This window comes from Larimichthys crocea, unplaced genomic scaffold (assembly GCF_000972845.2).
Source record: "Larimichthys crocea isolate SSNF unplaced genomic scaffold, L_crocea_2.0 scaffold88, whole genome shotgun sequence".
Classification (NCBI taxonomy): Eukaryota; Metazoa; Chordata; class Actinopteri; family Sciaenidae; genus Larimichthys; species Larimichthys crocea.
In genome coordinates, this window is record NW_020861191.1 from 586992 (window position 1) to 603029 (window position 16038).

Here is a 16038-nt window from a genome sequence, read left to right on the forward strand (position 1 = left end):
CCCCCTGGGATCCTTTTAGACCAAAACAGTACTGGTTACAGCACTGCCTGTGAGGTATAAAATCCATCACCAGGAGTCAGCGGGCTGCCAGACATCTACTTGTACATGGCTGACATTCAACGCTTCAGTTATGTGCTGAACCAAGTCAGAAAGCTACTAAGTGGACCTTGAGATGAGATTCTTTTTTTTCTTTTTTTTCACATTTTGATTGACAGTTTGTACTGGTGTGAGCCTTTATATCATCTAGCACTGTGTCAAACGTGTCACTTCTGGGACTCCTCAGCTATCTGCTGGACTTAGTCAAGTGAGTCTTGAAGCTGGACTTCAGTTTTTATCCGTTGAACTCTTAACTGTATCTACACCCAAGGCACCCTATGTATTCACATTTTTTTATTTATTTTTTTAATTGCAATTTGACTCAAGCTTTGGGTGTGCACTCGTAGTAATAAGTACAGATTTGATTAACCCTCAGGTCCAGTGTGCAAGAATTAATTGGGCCCTATTTTCAGAAATGGCAGAATATATATAATCAAGATATATATATATATATATATATATATATATATATATACACACAGTGGGGGAGTGTTGCAATCCACTACTATACAGCGAGATATCACTAAATTCACAAATGTATCCTTTAAATCCTAAATACCTATGCAAGTGCAAATTTACGGCTGTATTTGATCAATTCACATTTTAATAGAATAGAACTAATTTATCGATTAATTTGTACTTTCATCAACTCTGTACTTCAGGTCACCATCCATTGCACATCACAGCCCCTCTCAGGCGTTTTCATCGGCCATGGTCACATTTTAGAATGCAAATATTAATTGCAGATGTGATATGTTGTCAACCTTGCTAGTTAAGTGATGCGATCTGGCTTAAAATTAGTAGGTCAGGTAGTCTATAGTTCTGTGGAAAGAAAAGGAAAGTTTTTTTATTTATTTATTTTTTCTATTTTGGTGGCCAACGTCCACCCACTTGCCTCTCCTGCGTGTGTTTTTTTCAAGGTTCAAATGCAAAACATGTTTAATGAAGGTAATTAATTTGTGCTGCATCTACGTAATTAAGTGTGCAGCAGCATCTGCACCAGGCAGGTCTGCTCACACCTCAGAGACAGGCTGGGCTGCTGAGTCTCCTTTGCCCCTAAATTAGAGGTTAATTCACAGAGAAACTAGACAGGAGAGGTGTAATTCCAACCAGCACTTGAAACTGTCTCCTCCTTAATGCTTGACAAATGGTTTCAATCATTAAGCCTGCGTATTTACAGGTTGTGATAGTAGATTAGTCAAACATTAAGCTTTGAGACAAAATGGGTTTTTGTAGCTTTAACAAGTACTTCAAATTCCAGAGTTCCATTTGATGCAAAGCTGTGGAACATCTTGTAAAGCGTGCAGAGGAAGGCTTACGTTTGATTCAATGAGCAAACCATGCCCGATCAATTCCATGTTCATGCACGTACTGGATATTTATTTATTTAGCTTGATGCATCCCGCTCTACCTGAGGACCAACCCACCTTTTCTCTCTCCATCCTTGTCCAGGGAAATGGTGTATTTCAAAAAGTCTTGATTGCTTTTTAATATCACTGCCTACGGCCTACATTTAGCAGCTGTATTGCCCTTTTTACTTGAAATTGAATTTCTTCCATTATGTGATTTTTAATCCAGGCGACCAGGGGCAAAAACAAAAATCGATTCCCTCAGCTCTTAAGCTTTAATTGTTGTTTAGCAGGAGGCCATATGGTAACAGATTAGTTTGTTATTACTTGTCAATATCTCCCGCATTGTAGTCAGTATTTGTCTTGCAACAAAAGTGCAGATATACAGAGTTCTAAATTAGATCCTGATGGTTTTGGGAGTTTCTGGACTTTGGTGTTAGAAGGAAGGAAAATGAAGTCATGTAGTTTCTCAGTGATCATACCTGGAAATCATCTGTTGCTTTCTTATAGGGCGTACATTGTTAAGTTAATACCCTTTCTTTCCTTCAGTGAACTCATTCAAAGTCAAATCCACCTGAATAGCAGCTTTCACTGATAACCACTGGATGCATTTTGCAGTAGAGTCTCATTTTTGTGAAAAAACTGTCCAGAGGCAGACCCCATGGCTCCACACTGAGATATTTCTAGCACTGTGGCTATAATACAATCCTCAGCAGTCTGGAAAATCAATAGTAAACATCAGGTTTTGGTGTCAGTGCCATGTATAGATGAAACAATGTCTTTACTTGAGACTGACATTCAGGAGACAGAGAGTCAATTAAAAGTCCAGGGATCTATTTACTGAATATGGCAGAAATGCAATCTAATATTCATAACTAAGCTTTCATTAGTGAATAATGAAAATAAGAATCATTATGTTTTTGTTACCATGGAATGAACCATGTACTATTATCACCAGATGCCACAGAGTGCCATGGAGTCTGCGGTGTATGCCGTGTTTCACAGCCACTGTAGTTTGTACTTCAAGTAAAGAACTGAGAAAGTGTTATTACTTACTTAGTTAGGAAGTTCCAGAGGCATTTCTCTCAATTTTTTTTAAATTTTCATTTATTTTTCAATTTTCAACTTTCATTTTATGTTTTTCGGTTATTTTATATTTTTTCAATTTTCTAATTTTTAGTGTTGCTGTGGGATGCTAGGGCTTTCTGTTGAATAAAATATTAATATAATATTTCTGTTAAGTGTAATCTTTAGCTTCCACTCAGCATTAGCAGTGCTTCTAACACAACATTGAGCTCAGTGGTTGAATTTTTTTTGTGTGGAAGTCTTAAGTGGACTTTTCTCCTGCAGTTTATCACAGCTAGCCTCTTTATGTCGCTCTCGTCAAAGTGACTGTTGAGATCCGATGATATTTCTATAAACAGGTCTGATGGGAGGCAAGAAACAGGAGCGGTCACATGATCAGGTCAGTGACGAGCAAACAAAGACAAACTGTCTGATTGTCTGAACAAGTTTCTTTTTCTGTTGGAACTATTTTAGATCTGCAATTACTTTAATGAGCACAATGTAATCATGACCAATAGAATCAATGGTCAGGTGTACACAAACAGTTTATCTACAAGTCTTCATCCTTTGTCCTGGTGTCTGCACAGAACATCCAGTGCTCTGTTGTGAATGTAAAATGAAGTGGACTCAGCTCGGCTGTTTGAGGGAAGGCAGACAGTTTATTAGTGACTAAATCGCTTGTCATAATTTAACACCAGTAATATGCTGACTGCACTCGTGTTGTGCATTCTTTCATCACAGCTGAGGCAGGGCTTTTTCCTTTGTGAATACCGATGGAGATACTGGCTTGCACGTGTGTACGTGCTTTCACGAGAGTGGAGGTTTGAGCCGCGCGTGTGTGTGTGTGTGTGTGTGTGTGTGTGTAAACCTTTGCATTAGCGATTGGCATCGCTCATAATAAGCAGTTAGCACAGATTGAGATGAGCAGGGTTGAGGCACATCTTTATACGCAGAGGAGCAGAGATGTAAATCCACAGCAGACACGTGAAATGCAAATTCAATGAGGCTTCTCATGTGTGAAACATAGAATGGAGTGTCATCAAAGCAGTTACTTATTAAGGGAATCAGACATCATGTAACCACCAATAGCTATGTCTTAGCCCCGCCTCCCCTTTCCCCACATGTGCACACACACCTAAACACACACACACACACACACACCACACATACACACCTCCAAGCTGGACTGTAGCCCTGAGAGAGAGATTGTGCGAGAACACTGTGACTCACTGTTTTTTGGGTGACTGTGCGTGTGCACGCGCACCAGTGCGAGTCTGTGTGTAGGTGCATCTGTATCTGTTTGTGTATGTTACAGCGTGTTAATTTGACTTTGCAGTCAGATGACAGTGCCACTGTACAATATGACGCTCAAATGTGCCAAGTGCGGAGTTATCTCTTCGGCTGACGTTTCCACCACAGCTACCAGTAACGCCATGTTAGTCCCGCTAATTATTTTTCCTTAACTCTTCTTACCTCTGTTCTCTCCTCTCCTGTACGCCCTCCCTCTTCTCCCTCACTTGATTGGTTCTCTTTCTTTATCCCTCTGTCATTTTTTTTCTTTTCTCCTGACGCCCAGGCAGGGAGGATTTCACTCAATATGAGAAGGCTCCTGAAAACAAACTGTGTTAACTGTATACATGTAAATGATAATGTATGCGTGATTGATGCTTGATTGAGACTGAGTGTGTGTGTGTGTATGTCTTTGTCCCTTAAGAGCCTCAATGCTGATTAGAACAAATATTGAGAAGGCCATGTGTATGCAGAGAACAACACCTTTATTGTCTTAGTGTGTGTGTGTCTTTGTGTGGTGTGTGTGCGCCTTGCTGTGATGTATGAGACTTCCATTATTATCAACCTGGGCCTTGATTGTTCCACTTTTCCTCTGTGGTGCCGATAGACTCTGATCATAATCACAGCAGCTTCTTGTGGACCTCTTTCCTTTGCAGGGAGTGTGCTACAATCCACACACACACACACACACACACCCTCCAAACAGCTTCTCCAGGTTTTAAATAGCTCTGACTAAATAATTAACACACACCATTTAACTTCATAGAACTGTACTGCGACATTGTTGACACGCTTCACACACGCCAGGTGCAAGTGTACTCTTTCTGGCTAGACTTGAAGGAGTGAGATGTGTTCAAAACACAAGAATGCCCGTTAAAACCGTCGCCCACGTAGCACTGCAGCAGATATTTGACACTGCGTGTGGGCACTGTGACGATGTATACCTCCATTCCAACCGTTTCACACCTGTATATATATTTATTTCCTATATGTGCACTACAGACTCTTCTGAAATGATATATCTAGATAGAATAGTTGCCTATACTAATTTTATTTTTCGAGTCTGACCTGTCCAGAACTTATTAATACTTAAGTTTTAAATTCCACATCCCACTTATTTTGCTCCTGATTGTGTATCACTCCTATGTATTATTATCCTATATATCTCCTATATAGACTATATAAAACGGTATATATAAAAGTATAAAGAATGGACAGCTTATGCATGACGTCACCCATAGGTACCTAAAGTGCTATTATGAAGCTTGAAATATGTGCTGCTGGCCGGGCTGTGCTACTTCTTCCACCTCCCGGTTGATCATCGGCAGACCTGAGGCAGGCCAAATGAAGCCAGGGTGCCCAAACAAGCCACCTGTAACAGCCCCTACCTGTCAATAAAAGCAGCCATGCCGTTATCTACGCAGAACTTTAAACCTTAATGTAATCTGAAGAGGTGAGTCCCAAACTGTGTTGAAGAGCAGCACTCCCTGCACATGGAAAAGGTCTACATGTCATAAACAATGAAAAACAAGGTCCAGCTTGAAAATGACTTGAGTTATTCTTTAGGTAGGATTCAGCTCTTTGAAGGTAGTACTGATACATTGTGCCATTTCAGCATCTTAAACAAAACCATTGTTAATCAGTGTTACTGTGGGCAGGGTGGAGGAGCCTCCGAAAAAAACACAACACATAATGAGAAACGTCAAACTTCAAATGAGGTCAATGAATATAACGGCCAGCATCAGTGAATCCATTTCCTGTGTTGGTTTTAGGCTGATGTAACACCAGAGGGGGAAGTAACTACATACTTTTAATGGAGCTGTGTAGACTGAACTAGATAGTGCAGGGACACGTTGAAGTTTTACACGGATCCATATGTAGCAGAATACTGTATTCAATGCAAACAAGGTGATGAGTTTAGAAGCATAGGAAGCTTAACGGTTAAACATATTTGAACAAGACAAAACATAGACAATTATTTTATAATGATGAAAACTGAATGGAAGAAAGTGGTTGGCTTCAAAGGCTTATATATATACAAATGTTTGATAAAAAACATTTTCATCAGCAGTAATATTATCTTATCTTAGTTTCTATTAGACGTCTAGTGATTATGTTGTAATGTTTTGCAGGACACGTGTGCTCGCCTGCCTCTCACATTAGTCATGATTGCTATTTGGATGTTGATATGCACAGTCAGAAAATGTTGTTTTCTGATACTTTACTGTGACATATATGGAGCATAAGAGCCACATGTCCAGAGACAGTAAAACGTTTTCAAGCCTTCATATCTAATGACCTCCTCTTACACGCGTATATCTTAATTTAAAAACAAAACAGCATTCATTCTAACAATGTCAAAAACAGACTTTCTGTTTTAAACTAAAGATTCAGTTTTAAGCTGCTGTGGTTGGAAGGCAGCACTTCCTGCACAGATTTTCAACATTAAAGAATGTTCTAGCAGCCATGATCCCTCTCTGTTTGGGCTTTTAATGTGAAACACCTGTGTGAAGTGTCATTGACAGCTTAACACTGATCGATTGGAAATAGCGAGCGAGAAGATGTTTGTGTTGGAAACAGCAACTCAGAGCAGCAGATGGGTTAGTATGACATGACTCGTGTCACACTGATAGAATTACTGCTGTTGAAACATATATTACACTAAATCTGTCACTTGACACATCATAACAAACGTATGTTTGCCTATAATGGATCTTTCAATCGTCGGCACATAATTTTCCACCTCTGGAATAGTCTCTAACTAAATAAATGTTACGACCTATTGGATAGGTTTAGCAGAGTAATCGGAGTGAAAGATAATTTCACAACACTCACATTGAGAGTAATTACTGCTCCTGATGAGCGCGTTAGAACAAATGGGACGAGTCAGAACAAAAACAAGAACAGCAAAGTGGGAGCAGAAATGTGGACAGCAGGAATGACACTCTCTCTCTCTCTCTCTCTCTCTCTCTCTCTGTCCTCTGCTCTGCCTCTTCTGTTTGTCTTTGCATTCTGTTCCAGCCTCATTACACACTTTCATTTTCCCCCCACTGCTCACCCTCGCTCCTCCCTCTCTTTCCTGTGGCATTAGGTCCTCTATGGTTTGACTGAGCCATCCTAAACATACATGCATGTAATATATGTGAATTATGAACATATATATCTGCAGATAATGGATGTATGTTGCTGTTTGTGATAGTAACACAATTATTTGTCGTGATGTTATGTATTTATGCATGAGTAGAGTTAAAGGCTGCTAACACTATGCTAACAGCGATGGGCAGTTATCTAGGGCGAGTAGGAGATTGTTAGGCATTACATTCTCTGATGTTCCAAAGGGAAAAAAATCCAGTTTATTTCCTGCCTTAGATGACAAAAAAAATCAAAGCTAATGACAAATATGAAATGTCTTGTCAGAAATCATTGTAGTCTTGCCACCTGTGTCACGGTGACCAGTGCCATCCTTGACAATGGTTCCTCTCCCGTCCTGCAGGGCGTCCCTGTGGAGCTCCTGTGTGGTTTTGCCCCTCTTGGCCCTCACATGGATGTCAGCCGTCCTCGCCATCACCGACCGGCGCTCTGCCCTCTTCCAGATCCTCTTTGCTGTCTTTGATTCACTGGAAGGCTTCGTTATTGTCATGGTGCACTGCATCCTGCGCAGAGAGGTACCTCACATGACCACTGATTTTATAATAGGGGGGATCTCCAACACTACCAACAACTGGACATGATAAACCTGTCACTTGATTCTTTGTGAGCAGTACTTGCTGCACTGACATGACCTTATCTCACCTTGTGTTACAGGAATTTTAAATAAAAACCCTTAAATAAGGAGGATCAGATTCAAAGTATCAATGTTTAAGTTGAATTTATTGTTCTTGTACAAGAAGGAGCGTTTAACAGTGCAACACACAAAAGGGGTTACAGAGAAAGGGCTCCCTGAGGAGCTCTAACAGTTGGTTCTTATACAATCGATAACGGACTGTCTTAAACCTCTGCAAATTGTTAACAGACAATTTGCACATATTAGCATCTAACGTTTTTCTTTTCCCTTAATCAGTATTCAGCATATCCCCAGTCTAAATGTCACCTCTTGGACCTGTCTCTGACCCTTTTTCTGTTCTGGAAACCCTCTATTTATACATTAACCTGAACTTTACCTTACCCTGCCAGCCTCAGCAAAACATTATTAAAGGAAAGTGCCCTCAGGACATGTAATAGATAGAAACACACAAACACATTGTATGATTTAAAACATCTGAATAGCAGTGTAATCCTAATTTTTATAACACCTTGATTGTTTCCCTTTTTGTAAGTCGCTTTAGATGAAAGCATCCACTAAATGCAACTTTTGGCCAAGTTGACAGGAAATGAGGTGTTGACACACAGGATCGTCAAAGAATGCTTGCTAAAGATCTTGGTGACCCAAAGACCTTTTCGTTAGCACCAGTGTCAGCAGTATCAGTATCTGTGAAGTAATATATTAATATCTCATAAGGTTCTGATCTGTGCTCTCATGGTTTGCTGCAGGTTCAGGAGGCAGTGAAGTGTCGTGTGGTGGACCGCCAAGAGGACGCCAATGGAGATTCTGGAGGATCTTTCCAGAACGGCCACGCTCAGCTCATGGTTTGTTATTTTCACCTTTCAGGGTTTATTATTAAATATTAGCAGGGTGTGTACACTGAATATAATCTTTATTGTTCTCTGTCCTCAGACTGACTTTGAGAAAGACGTGGACATGGCTTGCAGATCAGGTAAGCTCCAGCTTGACTGTAGCTTGACTACATTTGATGGTGTGTTTGCGTGTGCGTTTGATGCGACTTCAGGGAGCGCTCTTCGACAGTTACAGATGTCTCTGTGAGCCTCCTCTCTGTGTTTTCGGCTGCTTCAAATTCCTCAGCATTGTTGGAACAGATGTGAGGCATGTTCCCCCTCAGTTCTGCACTTGTGTCTTACAATCAACATCACAGCAGCACCCACTCTCACCAAGGAACTGTTTTGACAAGAGATGCAGCACATTTCAGCTGCGTAACACAGTTTAGTCCGGGCTGATGGGAGAAGGATGAGCATGTGCTGAGCAGTTATATGCAGATAAATATGGCTGTCTGACTCTCCTACACTGCCGCCGCATAATTAAGTCCCTCCCGACGGTGCCGCATCAGATACTGGCTCTGCTCTGATATCCACTGGGAGTGAAAAATCGGATTATCTCTTGAGACAAGGTATCAAGAAAAGCATCTGGAGCAGAAAAGCTATTGAGACATAGACAAGCCCAATCTAAAAAAGACAGAACAAGAACAGAGAGATGATTGTTTCTTTGCTTATGTCAAGGAGAACGGAGATTGATGATGTAATAAGGCGACAGTGTTTAGAGTGAAATGTGGTCTGGTCACGAGGTTGAGGCAGCCATGTACTCTCAAATTAGAATTGTCTTTTTGGGAGATCTGCTGCCATCTGATTGGACAGAGCACTCACAGTGATTTGACTAATGTCGTGTTTGAAGGGTTTGATTCTTTTGTCTTGTTACATATGATCAAATTGCAAGTCAATTTGATCAGTGCTCAGTGCTCTCTGATGAACTGTGTCAGTAGGAATATTGACTTTTATTGACTTTTTGGCACGTCTGAGCTCTAATCGCTTGATACCAGTGTACTTCTTATATTGTTCACGGTGTACCTGGAGAGTTGGATGGTACAGATTCAATCATATTTTAGTAGAAGGTTGCTTCAGCATCTGCTCCTGTAAGTTTCATGGGTCAGAATTGGCACCGCTAAATAACAGTATTAACTAAGTTCAGTGTCCATCCTTCCTTTTCTTGAGATCCTGTATTAAAATCAAGTTTTGCACATTGCATATGACTAAATACATGTGTGTTAGTTTTGTTGAGCGGCATGGTGGAGGTCAATAGGAACCCCAGGGAGCCCAAGCAGGCAAATCTGGTCCAGCTCTTCATGGCTCATGCCTCTTTCTGTTGCTCTAGGCACTATGAAGCGTTCATCTCTCCAAGGGGAAGAGAAAGCCTCTTCTGGCACCCTCACTCTTCAGAAAGGTTCTAACTTTAACACCATGCCGGCCAGCATGGCCAAGGTTCACCTGCAGAACGTGGCCGACTACACCAGCCACACTCTGACACTGCGCAGGGAGAAGGGCGCCGCTAAGGGAATCAGCACTGAGCTACCAGGCGCCAAATCCATCTACATCTGCGACGGTGAGCTCTTCAAGCAGCTGGATGGTGAGCTGCCTCGAGGGAACGGTGAGGGCAGCAGCTCTGATGGCGCCAGCAAAGGCCCGGGGTACGTCATTCTACCCACCAACAACACGGGCACCCTGAAGCCGGCCAAGGGGAAAGAGGAGCAGACAGCCAAGTATAACATCAGCATCGAGCAGCTGCCTCAGACCAGGCTCATTCACCTGGCTAACCCTGTCGGTGCAGAGCCGGTGCCTGGCTTTGGGCTGAAAAGCCTGCCTGCTGACCAGATCAGTGTGTCATGCTCTGACAGAGACTCACCTGCGCACAACCTGCAGAGTATGCCCAGAGAACCCCAGGTGGCCAACAGCATGTGTGACGCGGGAGATTCCGGAAACTCTGGTGTGATGTCCAAGAGTGAGACCGTCTCTACACTGTCCATGAGCTCATTGGAGGTAAGACCACTAATATGATCTGCATATTCTCGTCATAACAATGCATTGTCAGCCTCATACCTCATACTTAAAATGAGATATGCATGTAAAATTATGTTTTGTACTTTCTGCTTCTTACCATACATTCTCAACAAGCAGGAACTGCCTTATATAATATTATGGACAGAATTTTCATTTATAATTTCACCTGTTTTAATAAGTATAACGTTTCATATTTTGGTTTTTCAACATTGTTTACTCGTTTTCTTGATAAATTCAGTATAATAAAAAAAGAATACATTTCCACAGGACTGTTCCCAATCTGAATTCCAGCTTCTCTTTTTAACAGAAATATCATTTTTTTAAATGAATAAGTAATTCATATCACTTCTAAACTAAAATGTTTTTCTAGCACTGTAAAGGTTATGTCATTAACAGTTCAAATGACCCTTGAATGAGGAATGAAAAAGGGGAGGCGGTTTGTTTTTGGTTGGACAAAATAATATCACAGAAATAAATGATGCCTTATACTTTTTAATAATATGTGGAATTAAATTCAATATATTCATTTTTTAACATTAATACATTGGAATATAATACTGAAGACAAGCAACTTCTACTGAATTAGTGCTGTGGAAACTGACCTGTTACTGAATTTACCACGAGATCCTCTTCATGTGTGTTACATGTTTGAGGTGGTATCATTGTGCTGAACATCACTTTCCTCTCATCATATCTCTGTACATTCTTCTTTACCATCACTCTCTCATCACAGGAGCATGATTTTAACTGTTTGTTTTTCTTCTCCATATATCAACTTGAGTGGAGCCACATGTCATGACATTGTACTGTTTTTGCACACACTACAGCCATTCATGTCATTAAATATAGTTACAAATGATATTGTCTTTTTTTTCATATTTATTTATTTATTTATTTTCCAGAATCATCTATTTATTTATCATGTATTGTGCTACAGGCTACTGTATGTTTGACCAACACAGCATCAGCGCATTCTCCGCAGATAAGAAATGATTAACAGATATTCAACTAGGGAGCCACACGTTAATAAACTGTATATTAATCCATAAAATAAATAAAGAGTCATTAATTAGGTTTCCCAAAGGCAACACTGAGCTGCATTCCTTGCATGCTTAAGGTGACAAGCCCCCTAATTTCATCACAAAATAGTATCTCTGTTTTTTCGGGCAGCATCTTTAAAAAGGTTAGTTTACACTCAGCTCCGAGCGCAGACAGCAGTGGCAGGATGAGGCGACACAGTGATCAGCACACAGCAGCCTGGACATCTGCCTGCTGGTGTCTTTTCACTCCGGGGCAAAAACACACACTTCCATAATGGTGTGCGAAGGCGGCAGCTGCCACGGCAACCAAGGCGGGCCTGAAGGTCAGGTTTTCCTTCAGCACTCCCTGTGATGGAGGACTCGAAAGGTCATTCGGTCACAATCTGTTAAATGCAAACTTGTGCCAACAGGATCAGAATGAGCGGCAGCAAATCTTTTCCTTCCCTCATGACTCACCGCTCTCCTCTGGGTACCAGAAACACATCTTTTTTTTCTTTTGTCTTAACTGGCTGATGTGGAGATAACACAATGAAAACAATGAACAAACACTTGAGCATTTGTCTGCTCACAAGACACACAATATCAAGACGCATCTTTAATCATAAACCTGTCTCATCTCCCCCCCAGAGACGAAAATCACGCTATGCAGAGCTTGACTTTGAGGTAATTTTAGTCTCTTTGATTCCTACAGAGCTTTTTAGACTTTAGACCAAAACAAATGTCTCTTAGTTAGCTATTCAGACCTCTAGATGTTTGCATACATTTATCAGATATGTTGAGTTTGGGGTCTGACTGTAGTGTTGAGAATCGAGGCATTAAATGTGAAGGGGGTGTGAAGTAAGGGATTGATTGGGTTAGCCTGTGCTGTTTACCGTATACGTAACGTGCAATGTTCCTGTGTAGAAGATTATGCACACCCGGAAACGCCACCAGGACATGTTTCAGGACCTGAACAGGAAGATTCACAGTGCAGACAAGGATAGAGAATCTCCACCTGTTGACGCCAAAGCTGCCAAAAGATGGAGTGTGTCCTCTGCCAGCAGCGACAAGACCAACATGAGTGTAAAGAGTTCAACTTTATTTTGTTCTGCCCCCACCCACCCCTCCCTCCTCTATATATCTAATGTTGTTCTCCTTTCCTCTTATCATTAGTACGAATCACACTTGAGTGGATTTGCCTGTTTAATTCTAAGTGCAGACATTTTTAAAAATTGCATTTCTCTTTTTTTCTAATCTGCTTACAATGTCAGAGCCAGAGGAAATTAGTTGCGGGGGCATTATGGGGCATAGCTGTGGGCGGGCATGCAAACTGCAACTGCAGACTCGGTCGAGTACACACAGTAACTCCAAATGTGTCAGAAGGTTCTCTCAGATCATGCAACGTGTTACAAAACAAGGCCTCGTGAAAGTCATATTAGAAAGCCCTTTGTTGAGCTTGGCAGCCAGGCTGGAGCTAAGCAGAGGCTAAGGTTTTTCAACCCAAAGCGAGGGCTGTTAGGTCGGGAAATTTCTAAGTGATTTATTCCCTCTCTGACTGTGCCAATTATGCGTCAAAGCCTGTCTTGTGTTTCAAGCGCAATACCCAGTAGAAAGAGTAAGAGACAGAGCCAATGAGTTACTAATGGATGAATTAAAGCAAAGATGTAGCTCTGGGCCACTGGTCAGGTACGGTAGTAGTACAGTACAGCTTCCTGCTCAAGTGCTACTTGAAGTTTAGCACAGAGCTATGATGGGAATCCTCATTTCCCACAGGAATTCAGTACTCACTATAAACACACAATTTTTCTGTATTATTAAGGTATACAGGGTTAGTTTAGGGCCATCAGTTTCAAATATGTCAGCTTTTGTTTTGGTGTGGTGATGGCCAGCAGGAGAATTAAAGAGGTTATATCTTCAGGTTAGAGGGTCATGCCCTTCTTGAAACCTTGAAAAGTTTGGGTTTGTCGTTCAAGGCTAGCTAAATTAGCTGGCTAAATGATGACCTATGTAGTTACTTTTTTCTCCACTAAACAGCGGTAAACTAGGTTCAGTCTGGATTGACTGGGGACTAGTCTTTAAACAAAGTCACCGACAGCAGCCACAAAGAGGGAGTCCATGTTGGCTTTGCAGCTGCAGTCGTTCCATGGCAGCATTTCCTCGTGCTGCAGAAAGCCCTTGATCTCCATTTGTTTCACAGCTTTGGAGTCAGGTCTTCTCTCAGTATAAGTCCGACTTCACAGATCAAGGATGCAGCTGTTTGACACAGAACCCAATCAGATCTGTGCGATAGCCCTGCAGCATCACACAGCATTAGCTTCTTCAAAACCCAAAACACAGTCTGGTGTAATGATCATGCAAGTGGAAGAGGCAGAAAGGATCAACATGTCCACTATGGGTACAAGATGTGTTTTGAAGATGTGTCTCAGCCACGATCATATTTCCATCTCAATCATTTACAACTTTGCAACTTCACATCCTTTTAACAGGGTTTGTCAAACGAGGTTTTAAATGAATAGTTTGACTTCTCAGAAAGGATTTGCTTTCTTGCCAAGAGTTGGATGAGAACTCTTGTGTCTGTGTTTGGAACATTTGGAGTTGGAGCAATGAGGTGGTTAGCTTAGCTTAGTGTGAAGACTGAAATGGGGGAAGTTCGACACCGCAGCCAGATGTTTGCCAGCTTGTAACTTCCTGTAACAAGCAAAATTATATACAGATAGATAGAGATAGAAAGTGATGGTAGACTTATTTTGGACAAAGCCAAGTGAGCCATCTCCCCGTTTGCAGTCTGTATGCTAATCAAAGCTAATTACCTTAGCTCCAGCCAAATACTTAAAAGTAACAATGCTGCACTGTTTATGTTCTTTTTATGATGTGCTGTGTTACTTTTTTACTCATTAAGTCTGTTGCCCCTTGGGGACAAATGTAGTGCCGTTGAATTGAATTGTAACACAGACATGAGTAGTCGTCGTCTCAATTGACTCTCGGCAAGAGACCAAATAAACTTGTTTTTTTTGGAATGCCAAGCTATTCCTTTAGGAAATGTAGGAAATCTCTAAGGTATGTAGTGAAAGGCAGCGTGAGGTAAAGCAGGTTCACCAAAAGAACTCACAAAACAGCTTCTGAAGAACATCACATATTTCATGGCTTTCTCATAAAACAAGCTTTTTCTCCCTCTGTCCTCTTCCCACCAGGACAAGCAGCAGACCCCGAGTAAGAGGGCGTGGGAGGGCATAAGGAAGACCCACTCCCCCCCATCCTGGGTGAGGAAGGACCTGGAGACGGTGGCCGCCTCTCCTCTGGAGCTGCAGACGGTGGAGTGGGAGAAAACCAGTGCCACCATTCCCCTGGTGGGCCAGGAGATCATGGACCTGCAGACAGAGGTGTGACCCATGGGTTCCAGGCCTCACACCTTACCACTTCCTTTTTTTTTTTCCAATGCTCTCTGACGAACAAGCAGACACACCACACACACACTGCCCTGCTCTATACTTCTACTCAAAGGCTGGATGAAACCCACTGCAAGGACGTGGGTGGAGGGGGGAGGAGGAGGAGAGACAAGCGTCAAAAATATCAGAAAAATCAATTAAACCAATTAAAAAGAGAGAACATGGAACATGGTGTCTCCTTCTATGTTGTTTCATTTGATGTCTGGACGGTGTTTCTGTCTGCAAAATACTGGTCATCTTCTTGTATATGGTCTCGGATACCACGCTGGCTCACATGGGAGACAGATTGCCAAAGTAGCAGACTCAGCTACTATATGTGCATCATCTAGTCATGTAATAAACCGCATAGCAAAGGTAATCATGCGATGTTTACCCCTGAATTAAATGAATACAATGTAATAATCATGATTATGTCTCCTTTTTTTTCTGAGTATCGTTGCATCACTGTTCTGCTCTCTCTTTCTCCTGATGAACGCTGATGTTGCACATGGCTCAAGACGCTCCTGGACTTTGCTTTTTTTTTTTTTCTTTAAAATCAAATTGGAAAGGGAAAAACGAACCGAAGGGTTTGAGGAGGCAGACTGCCAAACATACACTCATGTGCCGCCCCCCCCTCCCCGAGCCCTTAACCATACCGTGATCCCGTGGCTCCAACACTCTACCCCTCCTCCCCATGCTTCTGGTAGGGCGAGGTCAGCCCTGCAGTGACAAGCGAAGGGAGGGTGGGGGTGGGGTAAAAAAAAAAAAAAGAAATCGAAGAGCCAAAATGGCATGTTGCCTTCTCATCGACGGACATCTCAGAGACGCCACAGATCTGGGGCCCGGCAGGCTTTGTGCTCTAATCAGCCCTCAACCTCAATGCCCGGGCCACAGAGGGACAACACAGACGTCATCGCCGGCACGTCCGGAAGGAGCCACGTTCAACGAGCACATGCTGTTTGGGTCAGTTTCTCGATGTACAAGCGGGCTTGATACAGTAAATGCAAAATATGATGGTGTTTCAAAGATGCTAAGGGGAAAAAAAAGGTAATTGTGTGTGTACGTATGTGTGTGTTGAGTCACAGGAGATGAGTAAATGACTAGATCTATAAATATATATGGTATGATGAT

The 16038-nt window shown here is 41.9% G+C and overlaps 1 protein-coding gene across 8 annotated transcripts in view; it reads left to right on the plus strand.

Annotated features, from left to right (window-relative positions):
* adgrb1a (adhesion G protein-coupled receptor B1a) overlaps positions 1-15677 on the plus strand; it is a 153189-nt gene extending 137512 nt beyond the window's left edge. For 4 of the 8 annotated variants that reach the window (XM_027277177.1, XM_027277178.1, XM_027277182.1 and 1 more), the window contains 8 exons: positions 3847-3945; positions 7294-7465; positions 8331-8426; positions 8515-8554; positions 9781-10442; positions 12131-12166; positions 12407-12565; positions 14674-15677. In XM_027277177.1, coding sequence (XP_027132978.1) covers positions 3847-3945; positions 7294-7465; positions 8331-8426; positions 8515-8554; positions 9781-10442; positions 12131-12166; positions 12407-12565; positions 14674-14868 — 1459 coding nt within the window. In that variant the 3' untranslated portion in view covers positions 14869-15677. The remainder of the gene's footprint in view (positions 1-3846; positions 3946-7293; positions 7466-8330; positions 8427-8514; positions 8555-9780; positions 10443-12130; positions 12167-12406; positions 12566-14673) is intronic. The other 4 variants (XM_027277179.1, XM_027277180.1, XM_027277181.1 and 1 more) reach the window with 2 other exon arrangements.
* The last annotated feature ends 361 nt before the right edge of the window (positions 15678-16038 follow it).